This window comes from Malaclemys terrapin, chromosome 12, assembly GCF_027887155.1.
Source record: "Malaclemys terrapin pileata isolate rMalTer1 chromosome 12, rMalTer1.hap1, whole genome shotgun sequence".
Classification (NCBI taxonomy): Eukaryota; Metazoa; Chordata; order Testudines; family Emydidae; genus Malaclemys; species Malaclemys terrapin.
Window position 1 is genome coordinate 33044678 of NC_071516.1, and position 26375 is coordinate 33071052.

The following is a 26375-nucleotide window of genomic DNA, read 5'->3' on the forward strand; positions in this document are numbered from 1 at the left end:
ATCTTAAATAAACTGAGAGAAAGTTGTTTGGTTTGTAATGTTTTTACAGAAGTGGGATATACCTCACACATATAAGGTTTCTTTACATGACTCATTTTATAACAACTTAAACTGAGGAAGTTTGCTTTTGAAAAAACTAACAAAATTACTTTATATTCACTCACACATACACACACACACACACACAAAGAAACTCACTAGTAGTTGCTCCCTAAACAAAGGCTAAGAAGCACTCGCCTGTGTTTTGGAGATCATGCTATGGATTCCATTTGTCGCTGACAGGAAAGGCGATATCTAACACCGATGCAAATTGCCTAGAGAACATGGCACTAGGAGCAGGAACATCGACAGTCCGGGGCAGCTACAGAAGACATCAGACTTACACCAGAAATAAGAACATTTGTGATGTGTTAGTGTGATCACACATTAAATATGACTCGTCTATACATTTGGTGAATTGGTTTATTAGGACTATATCCTGACACGACAGGGCACTGTTCTTCTCATTCTCAGCAAAGGCATTACAAAGTACACAAAACAAGTACAGTTCTATTACTTGGTCACATGGTTTCCTATGAAGATTTTGGACATGAGAGAAATAAAACCAGTTTCAGTCACTGAACTAGAAACCCCATGTGGACCTTTAGTTTGTGCAATAAAGCCCTACTTTCTGTTGATTTATTTGGTGCAGGTTTTCATTGAATAATTCTGTTGGGGTAACTGTTGTCTGCTTAACTATTTAAAATGTTAACTAGAAAAGGTCTTGAACCTCTTCTTTGTGGGTAGAGTATAGTTTTATCCCATAGAGAACATGAACAGACCATTGAGATGTTACTCTACTGCAGCAATCACTAGAGCACAGCTCTAGAAAGAATATGAGCGTATCAGGAAGATAGAGCTACTTTGAAACAATAAAGACTCTAAAGTGGCTTTTAGCCATAGTCCCACCATGGCCCTGTCCCCACCCTCTTGCACCTACTTCTCCTTGTGCACCTGTGCAAGGGGCCAGTCACAGTCTGACCCTAAACTGGGCTTTAATCGAAAATCATTTCAAGATCTTCTCAGCCAATTCCCAAGCATTTTAATGCAAAAATAGACTATGTCTCCCAAAGCCAGGATAGAGGTATATCAACATTCAGAACATGCAGAACTCAGCCTTGTGCTTAGCAACTTCATGGAGCAGAAAAAGTAATGTCATTGTATTTTGGTGTGAAGTCGCTCCCCTCTTGCCAGATAAAGAGCAGAGAACCCTGTTCTTAAGGTACCTATCACTTTTGGTAAGATATTTGGTTTTCAAAAGATGGATGCTGTCTCTCAGAACCTATCTACAGGGTCAACTTTATACTTCTGCAACAGCCAGGCATTCCTCAAATGAATTAGCAGCATTTAATCCTAGAAAAAATATTCAAAAGAGTACTGCTGTCAGGTTTACCAACATGTAAATCAATACAAAAAGGCTATTTATTTAAATATATTCTTTCAACAGCAAATATTTATTCCTTCCCTTCTTGGATACCCCACAGAATGAAAGTTTAACACATTGTTCATTGACTGATGAAGGTCTCAGAGTCCTTCATCATTATATGCTGGGGAAGTTGGCTTCAGGATGCTTTGGGCATTACTCTCCACAAGAGGGCGCCAATTCACTTCACCAGTTAGTAGCAGGTCCTCTCCATTTATAGCATCCAGGTACTGCATCTGAAATTCACAAGAAAATAATGTATTTCTGACTTGAACTCATTGGAAGAGATAAAGATGGTCTGAAGATTTCCCCCGACAATCCCAAACTCACCAAGAGTTCAGGTAAGCAGCATGTTTTGAAGAAAGGAAATAGAAGTGTGGAATTGTTTTGAATCTTTTAGCACTGAGTGGAAGAGGACTAGAAGGAAGGGGTAAATGGCTGAGAGTGTTTCACAAAGGGGCTAAAAGTCAAGGAGCTATAGAAGGTTTGAGTCTAACAAAAGATCTTCTAATGCCTGAAATAAAATGGTCTCTGAAAATCCTGACAGTGGGGCAAAGAAGAGGGCGGTGTGCTGAGGAAGCTTTGGCCTGCAACCAGTATATTGGACCAGTTCCTCAAGTTTGAAAAATGGAGTGGAGAGGTATTCAATCCACAGCTGGCTGAGATTGTCCTGGTGACTGATATGAATAAGTGAAACTGTTCATTTAGTCCTATACAAAAAGACCTCTATCCCAAGTACTAAGTGCCTCTGCCACCAACCTTAAATGACTGTTGTTATTATTGGTACCATAGTAGTGCCTGAAGATCTGTACACACAAAGTAGGAGACAGCTCCTATCCCAAAAGGTTTATATGAAAACACAAGACAAGCTATGGGTGGGAGGAAAGACGTACGGCTCCCGCTTCACAGGTGAAGAACTGGGGCCCACTGCCCTGCTCAGGGTCACACAGGCTGTGGCAGAGGCAGGAACTGAATCCAGATCTCATGAATCTCAGTCTTAGCCACAAGACCAAACTTCACATAAGCTAAAAAACCCACAGCTCCTCTTCCTCTTGAGCCGAAAAGAACCCGTGATAACAGCAAATCAAACACCTCACCTGGCCCTGCAAAAAGCTGTCTTTACCATCAGACTGGGTAAAAAGATGGGCTTTGCAGCCTGACATAAAGGTAATCACATTTGGGCCATTTTGGACCAAGGAGGAGGGGACGGGGGAGTAAATTCTAATAAGGGTCCCTCATGGAAAAAGCCTTGTCAGCAACTCTCTCTTGTCTATCAAGGGGGCTCCAGCTCAGCTGTGGCAGTACTGTACGGGGAGGGAGGTGTCCCTTGAGTAGGCAGGTCTCAGGCTATTTAGAGCTTTCGTGGTAAAACCACCACCTTACCCTGTACCCAGCAGTCAATGCAGATCTGGGACCACTGCTGTCATGTTTTTCTGGTGAGATGCACTACTTGCTAAGCCATGCAGGCTGCACCAACTTCAATTTCCAAGCTAATTTAAGGTGAGGACCCATTCAGGGCACATTGTCACCTCAAGATGGCAAAGGAATGGATTAACGTAACCCAGTCCACATCCAAAAGAAACAGCCGCAGACTCCTGGCCTGACACAAACTGAGAAAAGCTGCTTGGTCACTGCAGCTCTATAAGAGTCTAACAGCAGCTAGGAATCCAATACCACCCCCAGATTGCAAATTCCAGTAACAAATGGCAGACATGTCTCACGCAGAGGGGTGGAGTTAATCCTTGCCACATTTTATAGACTATAAAACCAGAAGGGACCATTGTGATCATCTAGTCTGACCCCCTGTATAACTCAGGCCACAGCACTTTCCTGAATTCATTCCTGTTTGAAATAGAGCAGATATTCTAGAAAAACATCCGATCTTGATTTTAAAATAGACAGTGATGGAGAATCCACCACCATGTTTGATAAATTGTTCCAATGGTTAATTACTGTTACTGTTAAAAAATTACACCTTATTTCCAGTCTGAATTTGTCAAATTTCAACTTCCAGCCATTAGATCTCGTTCTACCTTTGTCTGCTGTACTGAAGAGCTCATTGTCAAATATTAATTCCACATGTAGGTACTTATAAACTGTGATCAAGTCACTCCTTAACCTCCTCTTTGCTGAGCTCAATAGATTGAGTTCCTTGAGTCTATCACTAAGACATTTTTCAATCCTTTAATCATTCTCATAGCTCTTCTCTGAATCCTGTCCAGTTTATCAACATCCTTTTTGGACGGTGGACACCAGAACTGAACACAGTATTCCAGCAGCAGTCACACCAGTGCCAAATACCGAGGTAATGTAACCTTCCTTCTCCTACTCAAGATTCCAATGTATGCATCCAAGCATCAAATTAGCCCTTTTGGCCACAGTTTTGCACTAGGATTTCATGTTCAGCTGATTATCCAGCATGACCCTCACCCCAAGTATTTTTCGGAGTCACTGCTTCTCAAGAGTCACCCATTCTGTAAGTATGGCCTACACTCTTTGTTCCTGGATGTATAACTTTACATTTGGCTGTATTAAAGTGCATATTGTTTGCTTGTGCCCAGTTTACCAAGTAATCCAGGTCACTCTGAATCAGTGACCTGTCCTTTTTATTATTTACCACTCCCCCAGTTTTTTGGTAATATCTGCAACCTTTATCAGGGATGATTTTACATTTACTTCCAGGTCATTGATTAAAATGTCAAATAACATAGGGCCAAGACCTGATCCCTGCTAGAAACACGCCTGCTTGATGATTCCTCATTTACAATTACATTTTGAGACCTGTCAATTAGCCAGTTTTAATACATTTAGTGTGTCATGTTAATTTGTATTGTTCTAGTTTTTTAAGCATCATTTTGAATGGTACGAAGTCAAGTGCCTTTCCGAAGTCTAAGTATATTACATCATTACTTTTATCTTTATCAACCAAATGTAATCTCATAGAAAAAGATATCAAGGTAGTTTGACAGGGTATATTTTCCATAAATCCATGTTGATTGTCATTAATTATATTATCTTCCTTTAATTCTTTATTAATTGACTCCTGTATCAACTGTTCTATTATTTTGCCGGGGATTGATGTCAGGCTGACAGGCCTATAATGACCCCTTTTAAATACTGGCACAACATTAGCTTTCTTCTAGCCTTCTAGAACTTCCCCAGTGTTCTAAGACTTATTGAAAATCAACATTAACCATCCAATGAGCCCCTCAGCCAGCTCTTTTAAAACTCTTGTATGCAACATGCGTTTATCAAAGGTAGATCATGCCAGATTAACCTAATATCCTTCTTCGAGAAGAAAACTGATTTTTTAGATAGGGGACATGTGGTCAATCTTGTATATTTCAACTTCAGTAAAGCATTTCACATGGTACCGCATGGGAAATTATTAGTAAAATTAGAGAAGATGGTGATTAGTACAAGAATTTTAAGGTGAGTAAGGAACTAACTAACAGAAGGCTGGACTGGAGGGAGGTTACTAGTGGAGTTCCTGCAGGATCAATCTTGGGACTGATCTTATTTAATATATTTATTAATGACTTGGGCAGAAAAAGTAGGCGTGTGCTAATGAAATTTGCTGATGATACAAAGTTGGGAGGCATCATTCATACAGAGGAGAATCGTAATATTATACAGGCAGAACTGGATGACCTTGAAAGCTGGAGTAAAAGAAATGGGATTAAATTTAATAGTACAAAGTACAAGGTCATGCACATAGGATCTAATAATAAAAACCTGCTATAAAGTGGAAGCTCATCAGCTGAAGTGACAGAGGAGGAGAGAGACCTGTGTGTGTAAGCCGATCAGAGAATGACTATGAGCACCAAATGTGATGCGGCTGTGAAAAAGGCAAATGTGTTCCTAGAATGTATTAGGGAGGCATTTCCACCAGAGATAGAGAAGCATTAACACCATTGTACCAGACACTAGTAAGACCTCATTTGGAATACTGTGTACAGTTCTGGTCACCCATGTAAAACTATTTCAAAGTCGAAAAGGTGCAGGGAAGAGCTACTAGGATGATCAGGGGAATGGAGGGTCTATCTTCTGAGAGGAAACTGGAAGAGTTTGGTTTACATATACCATATAATGAAGGCTGGGAGGGGATATTACTGCTCTCTATAAATACATTTGGGGGTAAATACCAAAGAGGGTGAAGAGCTATTTAAGGTAAAGGACAGTGTTGGCACAAAAACAAATGGCTATAAACTGGCCATGAACAAACTCAGGATGAAAATTAGAAGAAGGTTTATAACAATCAAAGAAGTGACGTTCTGGAACAGCCTCCCATAGGAACTGTGAGGGCAAACAACGGAATTAGTTTTAAGAGTGAGCTGGACAAATTTATGACTCTGATTGTATGATAAGGTTGCTTATGATGGTAGCTGGCAGGGCCCTGAGGGTCCCTTCTGGTTATGCTGAAGTTTCTAAAAATCTCATGCTTCAGGGCACTTGCAAGAGTCAGGAAGGGAGTTTTTCCCCACAACATATTCTGAGTCTTTTTTCCCCCCTCCATCCTCTGAACTACCAGGGATGGCCACAGCTGGAGGTGGCACTGAGCATTCTCTTTCTCAGGTGCTTGGCTGGCTGGTTGGTTTTTGCTCACATGATCAAAGTCTAACTGATTGCTATATCTGGGATTGGGAAGGCTTGGTAGTGAACTTGGGGGGGTTTCAACTTCCTCTGCAGCATTAAGTGCGGGTCATTGCCAGAATCATCTGGGCATATCTCAGTTAATCAATTCTCTGCCATTGCAGGGGCCTGAGGCATTGGTGCACTTCAGTCCCTCCTATTTTCTGCCTGTGGCACAAAACAATTTAGTCTCCTGAGGGCTGTAATACCTTAGTCTAATTTTGGTTGTTGGGTTAAGTGTGCAGGTGGTGTTGGTGGCCTGTGATGTGAAGCAGGTCAGACTGATGGTCCTCTCTGGCCTTAGATTCCATGACTCTAAGTTATTCAGACTTGCTGATTTAAAAAAAAGACTAACTACAGAAGAGCTGTTTAACATCCTCCTGAGTTAGTTTTGGAATGGAAGCTGTTTCACCATCAGATGACAATGACTACATCATATTTTTTCCCAAATACAGAACAGAAATATTTATTGAACATACTTGCCTTTTCTGCATTATTATTGACAATTGTACCATTTCCGTGTAGTAATGGACCAATACGATTGTTAGGATTTTTTTGTTCCTAATACACTTTAAAAACTCCTCCTTATTTTCTTTAACTCTGCTAAGCCATAGATTTCTTCTTGTGTCCCTTCGCTTCCCTTATCAATTTTCTATAATTCCTAGCTTCTGATTTACATGCATTACTATCAACTTCCCACTTCTTCCATATATATATGGAAGCTGCCTTCCCTTTCCCTCTAACCACGTTGTTTTTTTTAACCAGTGCAGCCTTCTTTCTTTATTGTGGCCTTTGGGGCACTTAGTAAAATATTTGTAATTCCCAATTATTATTCATATTTTTCTGTTTATATTCTCTGTCCCAACTGAGCCGACTCAATTGTTTTCAGCTTTGTGAAACGGGCTCTTTTAAAGCACCAAGTATATTGTTGGTTTGGAATTTATATTCTGTTTTCACATAACAAACGTGAGGAAATCATCATCAGTGGTATCTAAGTTGCCACTAGTTTTTAGTTCTGTGATCAATTCCTCTTTACCTGTTAAGGGCTACTATATAATTTCCCCATATTGTATGCAATACTTTTGAGTTAGGAAATTGTGATCTATAATGTTTAGAGATTCTGGGGATGTTTTAGTACTGGCAGCATGAGACTCTTATGGAAGTCCTCAATGATACATAGCTTTCCCCCCCTACACATTACAGGTAGTTGCTCCAGGAACCAGGCATCCTGTTCCCAAGTGTGATTTGGTGACCTGCAGTAGAATCCAACTAGCATCCCATCTTGGGCTTCATCTTAGAACACTGATCTATAAGCATTCAAGATAATTTTCTGATTTGTCAGTGACTCAAAACAGGTAACGTTATTTTTTGCCATGGAGGGCCTCCCCTCCTCCCCTTTTGCCCACTCAATCCTTCCTAAATAGGGTATAACCATTGATTTTAAAAATTCAAATCATGTGAATCATCCCATCACTTTTCAGAAATACCAACTAGATCAAATGTATTCTCATAAATGAACAATTCCAAATCCTCTTATTTTTCCCAACTCCTAACTTTGGTGTGTAGGAAATTTTTGATTAATTTTGTTCTCAAGATCATGCTTTTGTGCTAAATGAGTACTCCTTTGTTCTCTCTTTTCACCCTACCCTTTTATACTGATTTAACGCCCTCCTGGCTACTCTAGCCAGTCCATCCCCTGAGAAGATTAGTTCCCCTTCTACAGAGATGGAGACCTTCCAAGCTATACAGCCCTCTCTCTCAATCTCTCTCTCTGTAAAAGGTGGATCTATGTTCCAGAAAAGCAAAACACTTGACCCTACACCACTTTCCTAGCTAGTGGCTCACTTCCAGAATCTTCTGCCTTCTGTCTCTCTTCACTCGTGGTACAGGAAGTATTTCTGAGAAGATATTCATCTCTTTCAGCACCCTTCCAATTCCATGAAGTTGTCTATAATCTGCGATATATCCTGTGATGAAGTGTCATTAGTGTATCTTAGCTACATGAAGACAGCACAACATACTGTTGTGCTCCTATTCCTTCCAGAACATTTTTTCCATTCTTCTTAGTATAGAATCCCCAACAAAGATCATCTTGTCTTTCTTGAACAGCTGATGATCATTCCGTGCACAAGCTTGATTTTCTTACAGGTTGGGGCAAGAATCTGTCCACAGGTAAGTCCTGTACATCTCTCCATTACCTTCAACCAACTTGCTTTTCAGATATATCTTCCACTGTTTCCACACTGAGGACCTGCTTGTGACACTGCACCCCATATTCTTCATAATTGTATGGTTACGATATGGCTATGACATAATTATGATGCAATTTGTACAAGGTGAGTCATGTAGGGTGTCATTGGAAAAAGTTATGATTTGCTGAGTATGATTTTCCTATTTGTAGGCATGTATCATTTTTGTATCTGAAGTTATGAATATTGACTATGTGTCTGTATTTCAAATGTGCTTACTCTGGGTGACACCTACAACTAGCCTTTCAGGTACAACAGTGAAGAAGCCAGACATTGCTGATGGCCCATCAGCAAAAGCAATGGACTGTAAAAAAGCTCAGCCTTCCTGTGAACACTCGAGTCAGCCTGTGAGTAATGGCTGCTATGACCCAGCGAGAGCATGTGACCAGACCACATGACACTGAATTCCATATTGTGCCTATATTTTTTCAGAAACTGAGCTGGGAACTTAGTTTTGAGAACAAAAGGTTCCCACCATATGCTAAAGCTATATAAGGCAGGGAGTGACAACATTTGTTGTTCTTCACTCCCCACACAAGAGGAGTCCTGGAAACTGGGGGGAAGTACTGGACCCAGGCTAAAGGGATTGCTAGCCTGTGTATGGAAACCTGGGGAGCACAAGCTCTAAGTAAGTGCAACTTGTGCCTTGAGAATTTGCAAATCTGCTTCTATCATCAGTCAGGGTGAGACACTGCTAATTCATAACCAATCTATCTAGTATGTTAAGCTTTGTTTGTGTTTTTATTTATTTCCTAGGCAATCTACTTTGATCTGTTTGCTATCACTTATAATAACTTAAAATCGATCTTTTGGTAGTTAATAAACTTGTTTTATGTTTTAATCTAAACCAGTAAGTTTGGAGTGAAGTGCTTGAAAATCTTAGCTCGAGGGGCGGGGCTGTTGCATTTCCTCTCCACTTTGAGGGAGTGGCGAACTCTATGAGTTTATGCTGTACAGATCTCTGTGCAGCGCCAGACGGATTAATTTTGGGTTTATACCCCAGTGGGGAGTGAGAGTCTGGGAAGCTGGGAAATTGTCTGCTGTCTGCTGTCTGTACTTGAGTGGCTTAGGTAAGCACTCTCAGGTAGCTCAGTTTGGGTGAGTGGTGCCACCTGCTGTCATGTTGGGTGATAACAAGGTCTGGGTTAGGCTGGCTGTGTCTCCAACTTAGGAAGCAGAGTGTAGGCAGGGCCAACCCAACTGAGTGGTTAGGGGAGCGGGACGGTTTCTCGCGGCTCCCAGACTGCACCCCAAGGGTGACGACCCGTCACACTGGTATTGAAGGGAAACTTATAGCTGTATGGAATTCTTACTGATCCTCTTCCCCCTCATGGCCACAGCCTGCTCATCCTCTCCGCTTCTAGACATGGAGAGCACCATAGAATCATAGGACTGGAAGGACCTCGAGAGGTCATCTAGTCCAGTCTCCTGCACTCAAGACAGGACTATGTAATATTTAACAATGATACGCAAGGCAGGACTATATAATATTTGATGCTGATATTGCCTCTGGTGGTTACAAACTGCCAGGCCTCCTCTCTGCTCACCTCTCACTGATTCCTTGGTGGCCAGTTTCCTTCTTCCTTGAATCTGGGGTAGTGATGTTTCCCAAACCTGGCTGTCAGGAACTCCACAGCTTCTGTGATTCTCAGTAGAGCCTCTACTCACCCTTTCAATCCATGAATCTTCTCCTCCAGCTGAGTCACCAACTTGCACTTCATAGACAGGAAGTCCTTTCTGGCTTCAGGCAGAAAATAAAACATGGCACATCCGTTGTAGGTTACAACCACTGTTGAACTGTTGGGCATCATGTTTTTGAGTGCAGAACTGTTCTTAGTAGGAGAGCTTCTCACACACCCTGCGAAACTCCCTCTGAAACGCTCCTGTTAGCAGCTTCTGTTCATGGCTCACAAGTTTGCCAAGCAATTGACTTTTTATCCTACTCCTCCCTGCTCAGCTCCACCCCAACAACCAGGGAGCAATTAACCACTCAGAGACTTCAAACAATGAGGCTGGGAGAGCAATACAGCAGTGCACAGAAAATCCAGGAAGTTTTTGGAGAGTGTTGGGAACAACTTCCAGCAGATCGAGGGAAATGATTATTCCCTTGTATTTGGCACTGGTGAGGCCATATTTGGAGTATTGCGTCCATCACTTCCCCCACTACAGAAAGGATGTGGACAAATCGGAGAGAGTTCAGCGGAGGACAACAAAAACGATTAGGGGGCTGGGAGCACATGACTTATGAGGAGAGGCTGAGGGAACTGGGATTGTTTAGTCTCCAGAAGAGAAGAATGAGGGGGGATTTGACAGTAGCCTTCAACTACCTGAAGGGGGGTTCCAAAGAGGATGGAGCTCAGCTGTTCTCAGTGGTGGCAGATGACAGAACAAGGAGCAATGGTCTCAAGTTGCAGTGGGGGAGGTCTAGGTTGGATATTAGGAAAAACTATTTCACTAGGAGGGTGGTGAAGCACTGGAATGGGTTACTTACGGAAGTGGTGGAATCTCCATCCTTAGAGGTTTTTAAGGCCCAGCTTGACAAAGCCCTGGCTGGGATGATTTAGTTGGGGTTGGTCCTGGTTTGAGCAGGGGGTTGGACTAGATGACCTCCTGAGGTCTCTTCCAAACCTAATTTTCTATGATTCTATGAAAATGGACCTTCCTGGAAATGAGAGGGAGAAAATGCACTGCTTACTCTGCTCCTGGTGGTCTCAACCCTCCTGAAAAGAGTGAGAAGCTGTGGTGGGCCTCAGAAGGCTCTTTGTGTCAACAGCATTTTATGCCTATTTAAACCTGAAAGTAGCTATGGCTTCTGGAGATTAGGGGCAACAGGAGCAACTACAGCAGCAGTTCTGCCTGCTGTGCTTTCTGACCTTATGGTTCTCCACCCTTTCAGTGTGAAACATATGTATTGGCAAGTCACATGTGTGATGAATTGGTGAAATGTGGAAACCTGTATTTTGGTGTGCCACACTATAATTTACAGATTTTCATGTCTTTTAAGTACAAATAATGTTTTAAAAACTGTTTTCTCATTATGAGCAGCTGTATGTGTAGTAAAGCCAAGAGGGTTTCAGTTTTCTTGTAAAATGGGTCCAAAAAAGTGTGACAATTTAGTGAGAAATATGAAGAAGATTATTTTGGATCTCTTACTATTCTCTCAGTCTCAATCCATTTTTATCAAACCACCATGAACAACTGAAATATCAGCCTAAATTCACGTCCTTAATTCCATTATTTTGCCACTTTTATAGGTGTTTTAGAAACCAAAGGTTTAAAATTCCTGCTAAACTGAAAACCTCTACCTCAACTTTAAATCTGAAGCTGTGACCAGCTCCAGCATAAGAAAGCAAATCTTCCAGGGAGAGATCCAAGGCACCAAGCTCCAGTAGAGGGAAGGGACTAAGACATTGTCACTTGGCAGGGAAACTGGAACAGGATTTTATGAAACTCTTGGACAATCTCATTTCTGTAATCAGCCCTGTGCAGTGTTGTTTGGGAAGCAAGCAATACAAAGTTTACTTTCCTAGGAACTGTAAGACAGGCTATGCTCTGAGCTACTGCCCACCTGCTTGCGCACATACTCCACTAGCAGTTCCAGCTGCCTGGGGTCCTCACAGTGCTTGTTGAAAAGGTTTCTCCATAGGGCTGCTGCCAGTACGTGGTCATCAGACAAAATCCCCTAAAAGAAGGAGTGGGAGAAGGATTGGACACTGTACACAGAGAGAATGTAAACACCAAGCAGAAAACTGGGGTGAGATTTAACTACCTGTTGTCTGGCTGGATCATCTCAGTTTATTACATGCCTCTTACAGCCCCATACTCTTGGAGTTGCAGTCTCTTTTTCAAATCTGTCTATATTCCAAACATTGAGACCAACACAGCTGCAATATACACCACACATCTGCCTCTCCCTGAGGCGTGTGTAGCTGCTTAACACAACAGTCCAAAAGAAATGGCCGGATGAGTGGATTCTGGAGAAAACACAGAGCAAATTCTGTGTACGGGCTGGTAAACCAGTTTTCTCTGTTTTGGGATCACTGTCGCAAAGCCTTACTCCTTATGAGACTAGAGAGCATTGCTGCACAGCATGGGGGGGGACCGCGATGACGTTGGGGAAGGACAGGAGCTAAAGGGCATATGACATAACTGTTGCTGAGAAGGCCAATAAGGTGCTGCTCTTCACCTCAGCCTGTGATGCAAGAGCACAGGGTAATTCTATGACATTTAGGCCTATCTGGATTTTTTTAGTTAATTTTCACTGGCAGATGTCTTTGCTGGATTCAGATCTGTAGCGCTCCTTTGTCTGTGTTCTTCATAACCTCTGCGGACTGTCTAGCTCAGGGGTTCTCAAACTGGGGGTCGGGACCCCTCAGGGGGTCACGAGGTTATTACATGGGAGGTCACGAGCTGTCAACCTCCACCCCAAACCCTGCTGTGCCTCCAGCATTTATAATGATGTTAAATATATTAAAAAGTGTTTTTAATTTATAAGGGGGGTTGCATTCAGAAGCTTGCTATGTGAAAGGGGTCACCAGTAAAAAAAAGTTTGAGAGCCACTAGTCTAGATTATATGGTGACCATCCCTGGAACCACTGAATGCCTGTCCTCTGCAGGGTGCTGCTATCAGCCGTGCATTAGGTAAAAATTAGCTTAACATTAAAGATCCATATTTGCCTTTAATTTAACAAGACATTTGTGGGGGGGTTAAAATGTAAGGGTGGGCTTAAAAAAGAGAGAGAGAAACACACACACACACACACACATTTACATCCCCTGGCTACACTTAAAAATGAATAAAAGGAAAGATCTTGATGCATTCTGCTGTCCAATACCTTGTGGAACTCACTGTTTATAAGGCAAACAGCTAAATAAAAAACTAAAGTAGATGATTATGAATGAGTACAGCACCTGCAGTGACATCAGCTCAGGCAAAAGAAATAACAGCTACACTTTGCCCTTAATGTAGTGCTTTCCATCGGAGAGTCGCGCAGCCCTTATACACATCAGTGCATTTTTACCCTTCTGGGTCATTAGACAGGCTCAATAATTATCATATCCACTGTACAACTGGATCAGCTAAGGCACTGAGGGGGGAAGTGACTCGCCCAAGGTTAGCCAATAAGTCTGTGGCAGAGCCAAGAAGAGAATCTAGATGTCCTGCCTCTCAGGCTCTGGCTACACTAGAGAGCTTACAGAGGGGTAGCTGCACTGATGCAGTTGCACTGCTGCAAGTTCTCTGTGTAGCAGCTCTAAGCTGTTGACTTAATTAATCCACCCCCGACGAGCGGCGGTAGCTATGTCAGCGGAAGAAGCTCACCTGCTGACAGTGCTGCCCACACCAGTGCTTAGATCGGTGTAACTTATGTCGCTCGGGGGGTGGCTTATTCACATCCCTGAGCGACATAACTTATACTGACAATATGAGGTAGCGTAGACATAGCCTCAGTTGTATGCCGCAGCCAGCAGACCATGCTGTCCCTCCTAGAAGGGCTCTCATTAGCCAGGTTTCAAAGCACAAACTGATCACAACTGCTACAGTCCGGAAGAATTCTGTCCCCATTGCGCTATGATGTATATTTTGGGTGTTTTACTTCTTCCTGTGAAGCACCTAGCTTTCAGCACCACTGGAGAAAACAGTGCACTAGATGACCTATTGCCGTCTGCCCTGGTCTGTAGGCAGGGTCGACTGTATGCTCTTACCTCATCATATCCAAATATAGCTGCATAGAAATTTTCTGCCATGCTTCTCATACTTTGTTTTAGAGTAAAAGAATCAATCTGAAAAATAAAACAACAATATATGATAATCTGTACAGGTCCTGAGAGATGGGAGCGGTGAGAGCAGTGCCGTCCATGGGGATGGTGGGAGAGCAGCACGGTCCATGGGGTTCCGGACAGGTGAGAGCAATGTGGTTCATGGGGTGGGAGAAGATGAGAGCAGTGCGATTTGTGAGGGGCGGCATTTGGGCGTGAACAGTGTGGTTCATGTAGGCTGCGGGGTGGAGAGGTATATGCATTATAAGCTGGCACAGACTTTGTAGAAATAAAAACTACCATTAGTGTCTTCCCTGTGTGCTCAGAGGGTAGGAGAGTCCCCAGCCTGGGATGCTCTCTCATTAGTCTCACATTCCTTCCAAGTCCTCCCTGGCCCCAAACTGCCTGTTACTGTTGCTTACACAGATTAACAGATATTAAAGCCATTAGCAGCAGCTAGTCTGATCTGCATAAACACAAGTCACAGAATTTCACCCAGTAATCTTATCAAAAATTAATATTGCTTTGTTTGACAAGTGCCATGCTGATTGGCATTAATTGTGCTACCATCATTTCATTAATACTGGGTGCTTCCATGTCAGCCTATGTATTGCCCAGGATCAACGTCAGGCCACCCAGCCTACAGTTTCCTGGGTCATTGCGTTTACCCTTTTAAATTATTGCCTCAACATTATTTTTTCCCCCTATCCTCTTGGGTTTCCCTAATATTCCAAGATTTGTTAAATATTACCATCAATGGCTCAGAGAGCTACTTGGCCAATTTTTAAAAACTCTTGGGTGCAAGTTACCGGGTCGTTCAATTTCTCTGATCCTCTTTTTTTGCTTTCCCTCTGCCTCACAGATGTGAGGACTGAATGAGGTGGCTCTGCTACTGTCTGAGACTGTGCAATCAAACTAAAACTAACATATGTTGGTTCAGTTCTACAAGGTACTTAGACCTCTGGAGTGACCCAAGAAAGCACTTAAGAATCTGTTAAATTTTAAGCAGGTGTGTAGGTACCCTAAAGTCATTGGGGCTACCCACAGGCTAAATTTAATCAGATTCCTAAATAATTGCTAGTTTGGGCATAGCTGCTTATCAGCTTGCAGGACTGAACCTTGTGTCAGCAGAGCTATGAGCTGCCTAACTGTGCTAGGAAGAGCTGGACTGCCAGACACTGTGGCTAGGTCTACACTACCCGCCTGAATCGGCGGGTAGAAATCGATCTCTCGGGGATCGAATTATTGCGTCTCGTCGGGACGCGACAATCGATCCCTGAATCGATGCTCTTAGTCCACCAGCGGAGGTGGGAGTAAGCGCCGTCGATGGGGAGCCACGGAGGTCAATTTTGCCGCCGTCCTCACAGCGGGGTAAGTCGGCTCCGATAGGTCGAATTCAGCTACGCTATTTGCGTAGCTGAATTTGCGTATCTTAAATTGACTCCCCCCTCTAGTGAAGACCTGCCCTCAGAGGGATGGCTAAATCAGACTCATGCTGGGCTACAAAATACTTCTTTCACCTATACTTTTCTTTTTGTCAATACAAATTGCCCCCAACAGTTTAGAACTAAAACATTTTCTTCACATAGATATAGCGCATTTTAACTTGGGAAAGATTCTTTCCTATATTGGACCCATATGACAGATTTAAGGGACACTCTCAGAAGGAGCTCTGACAGGGCCTTTTGACATTGTGTGGCGCCCCATATGGTCTCTGCTTATTTGCATTCCGCCAACCTCAGTCACAAACACCCGAGACTGCCTATGTATGGCCAGGCCAGCATTCTAGGATATTCTCCTGTATTCTGCCCAGACCAGGCAGTTTCCAAATGCTCACATCTAAAAATGTCTCATTTGATTATCCTTCAAAACTGTCCAAAATAAATAAATAAAATAAATGCCCCCTCCTCCCATGTGTGACACTGAAGATGGAAGCGAGAATTTTTTTAAAAAGATGTTGGGGATCAGTATAGTGTTTAAAAAAATGTGTTTACTATGGAAAGTGCAATACTGCTTTGGGGGTTGCAATACCATGTCAAATACAGACACTACACAGCAAAGGAAAATTATGAATACAGCTATAAGAAAATCTCAGAATTCTGATGATAGAACAGACTGCTGGAGTTTCATCAAAGATGTCACCAAAGTCCCCATATTATCCCGATAGCCTTAATGATTGTGCCTATATAATAGTTGCTCTCTCAAAACTCTAATTATTTTATGTCATGCCATCAAATCTATTGTTTATATACTCTTCCATTAAATCACTATCCTTTTTCATAATTTGATTTTTATAAGAATACATGTAGTGCAACCACAAGGAAAATGTTCCTTTTATGTCAGTTACTCATATTTTTCCATTTATATGAGCTATTAAAATTCATGCAGATATTTTATAGGCCATCAAGATTTGGTGACTGGCTATTACTGAATGTTTAATAAAAAACTAAACAGAAGAAATCAGAGGGCTAAATGATGACTGCAACTCCTGTAATGACTTAATTAAATTTTTATTGAGTACATAAACTATGATGTCACTTCTAGCCAACCACACTCATACTTTCTATGCATGCTAGAGACCGTGGTTTTTCTCAATAGAACATACTTCTAAATAAGCAGTACTTCTACACTCTAATAGGGGAGCAGGTCTCATGTAACACACTCAATAAATTATCCTTCCATTTTTAAACAAACAAATTCCATGAGTTATAATATATTTGCCATGCACTTTTTATGACATAATAAAAATGTTACCTTAAGGATTACTTAACACATACTACAAATGTTACAGCAGGCAATTGCAAAGGGGTAAAGAAAACAAACAGTCCCATTACAGGGACAAGTCCTGGACTAAACATCCCTAGGGAAGCAACTTACTATATTAAAAACGAAAAGCAGTGGCTTTAGGTTAGTAAGAAATGGATTAACGAAGGAGATAAAGTTAAACAAACATGGCAATAAGTACATCTTAGAGACAAACATTTTGAAATATGACTGAGGATGGGGGAATATCTTAGGCAATAAAATTACATTTAAAGGGATATACTATTTTTGAAGAATGTAGCCAACAATGCATAACTACAAAGAGCTCGAGAAACAGCTTCTCTTATAAAAGAAGGGAACCAAGTAACTCAAAATCAACGCTCTTTGAAAACCATTCCCTTCTTGTTCCTATCTGCTTTCTCACCACGGGCAACCTTCACAGTCTGGCTTTTGATGGTGATGACTGCAAGGACTCTTTTACACTCTATTCTCAAACAGCAAAGCTGCTAGAAAATTTCAAATGAGTTAAAATTGCTAAAAATAACAAACAACAAAAACAGCTGAGTTCTCCTGGGGTATGGGTCCTTCACACTCTGGAGTGCCCCAGCTCAGAGCAGTTACCAGAATCAGGCCATCCATGCACCAGTGCCTGTATCCTCACAAATAAAAATCTGTGTTCAAAACAAATTAAGAAAGCTTGGGTGCCCTCCGCCCCGCCCACCTACACAAATGCTTAAAAGTAAGGCAATATCCAGCTAACGTATCTTCCTTTGACATGCTTTAACATCATATTCAACATTTGTGCTGAAAGACTGTTCCTTTTATTAACAACTCCCTTATATCTTCAGCATATACAGTAACACAATATACATACCACATTCCTCACCAACAAACTAGAATGCAAAACCTTATCTCCAACTTCTGCAACATTAACATATATACTGTTAGATATCCAGGCATTGTTAGAGTGTATGATGTACGGTCCCCTTCCAGTTCTCCCTAGGAAAATCATAGAATCATAGAAGTATGAAGTCAGAGTTAAGGTTTTGCATTCTAATTTGATGGTTAGGAATGTGTGGAGTGTATTGTGTTATTGTATGTGCTGAAGGTGCATTGAAATTGTTTGTAGAAGGGCACAATTTCAAAGTGAAACTGAACATAATGTGTGGAGGTTAAAGAGGTACATAAAGAGTTTTTTTAAACTGGACATGCCCTTGCTGTGATGAGTTTGTGTTAATGGGTATTGCCCTTAAGTGACATTATAGGAATAGAGTAAAAGAGCTCACTCTATACAGCTTAACAAAGAGAAGGTTAAGGGGTGATTTCAATCTGTAAGTATCTGCATGGGAAACAAATATTTAATAATGGGCTCATCAATTGAGCAGAAATCCAATGGCTGGAAGTTGAAATTAGACAAATTCAGACTGGAAATAAGATGTAAATTTTTAACTGAGAGAGTGATTAACCATTGGAACAACTTACCAAGGGTCGTGGTGGATTTAAAAATCAATATTGGATGTTTTTCTAAAAGATCTGCTCTAGGAATAATTTTGGGGGTGTTCTCTGGCCTGTGTTATGCAAGAGGCCAGACTAGATGATCACAATGGTTCCTTCTGGCCTTGGAATCGCTGAACAATAATCTGGGACTTTGCACCACTTAGATGAACGGGGGCTGTGAGCCTTCATGGAAGTGGAGATAACATCTTAGCTAGTTCTTCAAAGTCTTTTCCCTTTCTGAATAGCAGCATTTCAATTTTGCCTAGGCCTTTGAGCCAGCTGATCCTCATCAAAGAGCTGATCTCTTGTAGACAGTCTGCCATCTAAGTAGTGGTGGTTGTCAGCTTTCCTCTCTCCCAGTGGTCTCATGTAGCTATCAAAAAGACAAAGGGATTGTATGGTTCTCTGTGGAACCCTGCAGGTTAGGGCCTTTGTTACTCATGGCCCACATACCAATCACAACTCTCTAAACTCTGCTGGGAAGGAATGACTGGAGTCACTGTAGTGCTGTATTACGTACTCCAGCTATGTCACGTAAGTGGGTTAGTAGAACCTTGCAGTTCACTGTTTCACAGGCTGCAGAGAGGTTCAGCAGTATCAGTGTGGAGAACTTACCTGTGTCTACTGCCATGAGGAGATCATCCTTCAGTATCAGTAGAGTCATCTTTGTGCTAAGCTCTGGTCTGAACACTGATTGTGAGGCTTCCAGGATGCTGGCTGATCTCATTTTTTGGAGCTTAGCGGTTACTACTTTCTCAATTATCTTGCCAGGACTGGGAGGTTGGAGACAGGACAGTAGTTGGAGTGTTGTCCAAAGGTTAGTTTCTTGACTACTGGAGAAACTATTGTTGTACCTTTCATGGAGTTTGGTACATGTCCTTCTCTGAAGGAGGCACTGATTATTTCCATTAATAGTGTACATAGTTGCTCTTCATTGGTTTTCACCAGCCAGGAGGGGCATGGATTCATAGATTGTGGCTCTAATATTTTTCAGGGTTTTCTGAACTTTGGCATGTGTGATGGGGCCAAACTCATTCAGGGTTGGTAGAGTAGATAATACAATCGGGTCAGGAATGGAATTTTCTTTCCCACTTAGCTCTATACATATTCAGTTGATCTTATCAGTAAAATACGCTGACAGCTTTTCACAGCAGTTGATGCTTGGGGCTGGGATCTGGGCTGTGCAGTCTGGGTGACTGTGCTGCATCGATTGCAGAGAAGTAGAAGGCTCATCTTGCTCCTTTATTGCAGAGGCAAAGTTCTGTAAGAGCTGTTTGTGGTGGATAGATTCAGAATCCTTTTTGTGCCACTGGCATTCTAACTTTCTGCCTCTGACCCATCTGCAGTTGCTCTTCTGTGACCCTTGGTCATATTCTCCACTGGTGAGGGGAGAATGGGTAGCATAGGACCAAGGCATTGATGGTAATGGACATCAGGTGACTGACTGTACTGTTATACGAATTCATCGGCACTTTCTATTTGGGTGGCTTGTTCTCCTACAGTGAGTTTTAAACCCAGAGGTACAGGAGTCTTGGGGAAGGACAAGCTTTGGTTGTTCACTACTGTGGTGGGAAGGAGGGAAGTCTGATCTTTGCCAGCTGGAGGTGGTGAGACCAGTATTGTGGTATGTTAGTAATGTCTCCAAAATCCACTCTTAGGCTGATGCCAGGATCCAGCATATGTCTTGTTATATGTGTGGGTCCAGAGACTGCCTGGGAGAACCCCATGATTTCTACATGGGATATGAAATTAAGTACTACCGAGTCCTTTGCATTGTCTGTGTGAAGGTTTAAGTCCCTGAGAGGAGAGAATCTGAGGGATTCCAGTATTATGCTGGGCAGCAGCTCTGTAAGGTCCTCCAGAAAGCTGACAGGGTTCCCAGCTGAGGGTCTTTACACCACTAAGAGTCATAGGAACCTTTCTGTCCTTTGCCCCACAGATCATGTTTTGTTTTCTGGGCAGAGCATCTTCTGCATCTCAGACTGGAGGGGAACAAGATTACTACTCTGCCTCCTTTCTTTTTTTTTTTTTTCTGGTGCATTCTGGAGTCTTTCTTGCTTCGTGATATAGAGTATCCTGTGGGGACTAACCGTGTTAGGGTAGAATTGAGGGTGGCCTTGAACCATGTCTCAGCGATGTGAGCAAGATTTACTGTACTGACATTTTGTATTCCACCACTATAAGATATAATAGTTATTCCAAATTGTCCGGTACCTCTTCCTCTACTGGAAACACTGTATAAACCTCACTGACATACTGGGGCTCTTTGTCCCCCTGAAACAGTTAGACCATGTACAGAGGTTTATGAGTCAACTCCTGTCCCTGAGCTAATGGCTCTAGTTCTTTAGCTCAAGCAGTAGAGGCCAATACTTTCAGAGCCAAATAGCCATTAGTTCAGATGCTGCAGCAGACCCATAAACCATTGTCTATGGTCTATCCCTTAGATGGTGGCAAAGATAATTCATTGTGTTAACATGGGTTACAACTGCATTTTCAGAAGTCTTCTAGCATCACAGCATAGTAAGCAGTAACAGTATGCCATCTAAAAAAACTCTGTCATTGTGTTGACATAACTACTATGCCGTCATCATAGCTTATGCCATCAGTAACATTGTGTCAATATACCTGTGATGCTGACATCCAAAAATAGTAACTTCTTAAATCTTAATAACTATTAATAAAAACATGTTGCAATTTTTAACAAATATTCTTGCCAACTACTCATAGCAAAGAATAACACACATTTAATTTCCTACTTCAGACTGCTCTAAGGCTTTTTTTTTTTTTTTTTTTTTTTAAAGAGTCTGAAGAGAAATGAGAAACTGGAATAATTGTGGTCATGTGATGCTTTTTGAACTAGCTATAGCAAGTGTCAGACTGGGTTTCAAAATTCAAGCAGTTCATAAACAAAAATAAGCATTTGAAATTGACACTGTAATTCAAAACAGATTTTACAGAATTTGTTTTAACCTCCGTTAAAGTGAAAATCACTGAGCAACTTTAACGATGGTGGCTCAGTCATACCACCACAATGGTACAGACATATCATCCATTTGGGTTCCATATGCAAAACTGAAATATTTATTGAATACACCTGGCTTTTCTGCATCATTATTGACAATTTTATCACTCCCATATAATAATGGAGCTACACCATTACTATGATTCCTTCTGCTCCCCCACCCCCCCGATATGCATTAAAAAACCTTCTCGTCTTTAACTCTACATTGACATTTCATTGATACCTTTAACTTTTTGTCTACCATGCATTTCTTAATTTTAGAGCTATAGTAATTGCCATCTTCCTCCTCTTCCCTATTTGTTATATAATAATTTATTGTTCTTTAGTATAGCTTTCACATCTGCTTGAGCAGACTTATTTTATACACTGAAATAGCTTTTTTTTTTTTTTGGCTAAGGAATTGTGGCTTTTTGGGCATCGAGCAAAATTCTTAAACAAATCCCAATTTTTGTTCATGCTTTTCAGTTTTATTTTTTTCCCCCAAACACATTTTGCTCTAATTTTTTTGGCACAATTATAAGGGGACTGTATTCTGTTTGTACAAAATGAGTGTAACCAGGTCCTGATCACAAATATCTAGGTAACCACTAATATTTTGTTGAGTAATCAATTCATCTTTATCCATCATAATGAAATTTAATATTGAAACAAATCTAAACATTGCAGGGATATTGTAATTATCCCCAAACCAAACATTGCAAACCCAAGAAATGCTGAGTTAAGGTTACACTTAAAATGAATACAAATATTTTAAGGTATGGAAATACACACTTAAGGTACAAAAACACACTTTACTCTGTCCCATAGTGATGCCATAATGATTAAGGCATTTTAAATGTTTGTGGTCTCAGATTAGATTAAACTCAGTTTCAAAGACACAGGTGTTTCATATTTTTGCCCTTTATGCCACTAAGTAAATCTTTTCTTCCTTTGAACCTAGAAGGAAATACACAATAATTTCTTAGGCCTGCATCTGTGGTATACATAGTAGCCTGAGAGTACAAGATGAGCTAGCACTGGGCCTGCAGCGTCAACAATGTTTCTATGATACAGACCAGAATGGGTGTCCCATTGGTAATATGATTGTGGAGGGACTATTCATTGATGTTGTTTTGAGCCACATGTGGCTGAGATCTTCTCTGTTTCAACTTTATCTCAATGTCCATGAGTTAGATGTTTGCTTAGTATGCTCAATTCTAACTAGTTGTCTGCTGATCTTTCCAGGTATTGACTGGTTTCTTCTTTATACACTTCTTCCTGTTCTGATTTGTACCGGGGACAGATATAGGCTAGTGGATGATCTGAAGTAACAGATCACACTGCTGACCTGAGCATCAAAACTGGACCAGGATAGACTTATCTGACTGAAAGAAAACGCTACCTTTGGCACAGTTTATAACCTACTCATGAGTTGCTAGAAAAAACGGCACCTTCCTCACCATCAGGACTGATTCGTCTTTGACGGCTCATACCAACCAATTGTCCAGATAAAGGTGGATGAAGAGATGCTCGCTTCAGGAAGCTGTAGCTAGAGCCACGGCATTGGTAAATGGCAGGACACCACAATCATTCAAAAGGAAACAATCACCAGTTCTTACCCAGAATGTAGAATCAAAGAGATATCTGGTGGATGAGATAGATGAGGCGATACTGGTTAGGAACAGGAAGTCACCTAGACTGACTGTAAGGTCTCCATCCAACAGTACAACTCCCAGAGAAGGGAGTTAACTTTATTTAAATCCAGAATGGGGTAAAAACTGCCAAATGTCATGGAAATTAATGAGTAATCCATGTGCCTGCTTCATGATGGGGACCTCTACTGATGCTTTGACCTTTATCAGATGACTAAGGCCTGGGCAAATTCTATGCCATTAAGAACACCTAATTTTGAAAATCATCACTGCAGCCACCATGACCTATCTACCGTATCCATACTCAGCCCACTGGGCCTCCTAGCACACATCCTACCATGCCTGCCCTGTCCATGTGCGACCCATTGCGCCTCCCATCACATAATAATAATTAATGGAGATATCCCATCTCTGAGAACTGGAAGGGACCTTGAAAGGTCATTGAGTCCAGCCCCCTGCCTTCACTAGCAGGACCAAGTACTGATTTTGCCCCAGATCCCCAAGTGGCCCCCTCAAGGACTGAACTCACAACCCTGCGTTTAGCAGGCCAATGCTCAAACCACTGAGCTATCCCTCCCCCCACATAGCCTACCATGAATTCTGTATTTGTGTCAGACTTGAGACTTCATCATCTGAATCATCACACTGATTTCAGCTTTTGTACACTGATAGTTTGCACTTTTCAGTTTCACTCATAGGCAGAGAAAAACCTGATTTCCCTAAGCACGCCTCCTCCCCAGAGTATCGCACATATGCAAGCCACAGAACAGTTAACATTAAATATTTTCTTGCCAGTATTTTAAGAGTGTAGAACGTTCCAAATTGCTGGTAAAATAAACAATGCCAGACTGTGAAAACTCCTGGCTGCCATGTTCTCTGATGTTAACAAGAGTTTCTTTATTACAGTAACCTTTCTGAAGTGAATACAAATTATTTCTCTTCCCTAGTTCTGCCCTCAAGTAAAAGGCAAGGGAGGAAAGTGAACCCTGAAGAAAGCTGCACAGTAAGAGCTCCAGAATGCTGGGGATGACTTGTTCAAACAGGTTGTTTCAAAGACAGCATTTAACATAGTTGTAGAAAATATTTAAGTTTCCAATATAACTAACTCCTGTATTTCATTCAGACTTGGTACTGTTGTGAATAAGCAAACTCCAAAAGCTCCTAAATAAATGATCAGGGATATAAAGGGTTAAAGTCACTTTACAAACAGTTTACTGAAAAGGACCAAACGACATAGATTAAACCTGGACAGGGACAACATTCTCTTCCTCTAGCCCAAGCACAGAAAGATGGTCTAGTCCAGTGGTTTTCAAACTTTTTTTCTAGGGACCCAGTTGAAGAAAATTGTTGATGCCCATGACCCAGTGGAGCTGGAGATGAGGGGTTTGGGGGTGTGGGAGGGGCTCAGGACTGGGGCAGAGGGTTGGGGTGCGGGAGGGGGTCAGGGCTCTGGGCTGGGAATGAGGGGTTTGAGGTGCAGGAGGGGCTCTGGGTTTGGAGGGCTCAGGGCTGGGCAGGGGGTCAGGGTGAAGGAGAGGGTCAGGGCTGGGATGAGGAGTTTGGGATGCAGGAGTGGCTCCCGGTTTGGGGGGGCTCAGGGCTGGGGCAGGGAATTGGGGTTCAGGCATGAACTTACCTTCGGCGGCTCAGTGGCGCAGCCAGAGTGCACCGCAGACCGCACTGCGCCCCGGAATCGGCCAGCACCAGGTCTGGCTCCGAGGTGGAGGCCAATGAGAGTGCGGAGTCAGTGCTCGGGGCGGGGGCAATGCACAGAGCCCCGTGGCCCCACTGCCTAGAAACCGGACTGCTGCTGGCCATTTCTGGGGCACAGCGTGATCTCGGAAAGGTAGGCACTAGCCTGCCTTAGCTGGGCAGCACCGCCAACGGGACTTTTAACTTCCCGGTTGGCGGTGCTGACCAAAGCAAGGCAACCCAGCGCCTTACATGCCGTGACCCAGTCCTGGGTCGCGACCCACAGATTGAAAAACACTGGTCTAGTCTACCAGAAGACACAAAGGGACATATTTAGGACATCTTGAGTTACACACACAACTTTCTAGCTCCTTGACATGCAGATCTGGTCTTCAAGACCCACAGTCAAGACCCCTCTTGATTTTGGGGGCTCCATAAATGTCTAGACTAACGTAGGCTTTCATGTACCATGTATAAAAAAAGATCTGTTAGCCCTTTTTATTGTAACCAACAAGACATAAACCAATTGCCACTTATGGTGAGGTGGAGGTGCCATCCAGGCTTCCAACAAAACTAGGTTGTGAAAGCCCTATCTTCTAGTCACACATTAGCTAGCTGCATGCATCTGAGATAGCTTCTTTAATCAGCAGCCACTGCAGCCTCTAGGCTGAATAGAACAGACAGCATCATGGTACAGATCCTGTAAACTAAGTACAGGAATGCAAGGAACCTCTGTGTTCTAATCCCAGTTCTGACATGCTGTGGTTTCGGTCACCTCATTTCACATTTCGTCATTTGTTTTTATATTTGTAAAATGGGAATAATGCTACTCAGGTATTTACAGGAGTGTAGTGACAATTAGCATTGCTGTTTAGCAGCATTAGTTAGTTAAGTGCTATTAGACAGACAGAAAAGAGGAATGGAGGAAGACTGTAAATAAACTGTTGAATACAGCAGGAGTAAAAAGGATTGAGATGAAAATGTGGGGCGCAAAGACAATAGAACACTGGACAATAACTGATGGGTTAGGTAAGGTGTTTAATGCCTATTTTGCTTCAGCCTGCACTAAAAGGGTTAATGGTGACCAGATACTCAACACAATTAATATTAACAAAAAGGGGAAGGAACGCAAACCAAAATAGAGAAAGAATAGGTTAAAGAATATTTTAGATAAGTTAGATGTAGTCATGTTGGTCGGGTCTGATGAAATTCATCCTAGAGTACTTAAGGAACTACCTGAAGCAATCTTGGAACTGTTAGCAATTATCTTCAAGAATTCATGGAGGATGGGTGAGGTTCCAGAAGACTGAAGAAGGGCAAACATAGTACCTGTCTTTATAAAGGGGGAAAAAGAGGACCCTGAGAATTATAGACCAGTCAGCTAACTTAGATACCTGGAACAAATTATTTAACAATCAATTTGTAAGCGTTTAGCGGATAATAGGGTTATAAGGAATAGCCAACATGGATTTGTCAAGAACGAATCAGGCCAAACCAACCTAATTTTCTTCTTTGACTGGGTTACTGGCCCAGTGGATGGGGGGAAGCCGTAGATGTGATATATCTTCGTTTTAGTCAGGCTTTTGACAGTCCCACATGACAGTCTCATAAGCAAACAAGGAAAATGTGCTCTAATTGAAATTACTATGAAGTGGGTGTACAACTGGTTG

At 42.0% G+C, this 26375-nt stretch overlaps 1 protein-coding gene across 7 annotated transcripts in view; it reads right to left on the bottom strand.

Annotated features, from left to right (window-relative positions):
• Window positions 1-444: 444 nt before the first annotated feature.
• LOC128846598 (ubiquinol-cytochrome-c reductase complex assembly factor 1) overlaps window positions 445-26375 on the bottom strand; it is an 88240-nt gene continuing 62309 nt past the window's right edge. For 2 of the 7 annotated variants that reach the window (XM_054045808.1, XM_054045807.1), the window contains exons 8-11: window positions 14047-14124; window positions 11912-12025; window positions 10012-10080; window positions 445-1698 (exon numbers count right to left, since the gene is read on the bottom strand). In XM_054045808.1, the coding sequence (XP_053901783.1) occupies window positions 1564-1698; window positions 10012-10080; window positions 11912-12025; window positions 14047-14124 (396 nt within the window). In that variant the 3' untranslated portion in view covers window positions 445-1563. Of the gene's footprint in view, window positions 1699-10011; window positions 10085-11911; window positions 12026-14046; window positions 14125-26375 lie in introns of all 7 variants that reach the window. The other 5 variants (XM_054045810.1, XM_054045809.1, XM_054045813.1 and 2 more) reach the window with 4 other exon arrangements.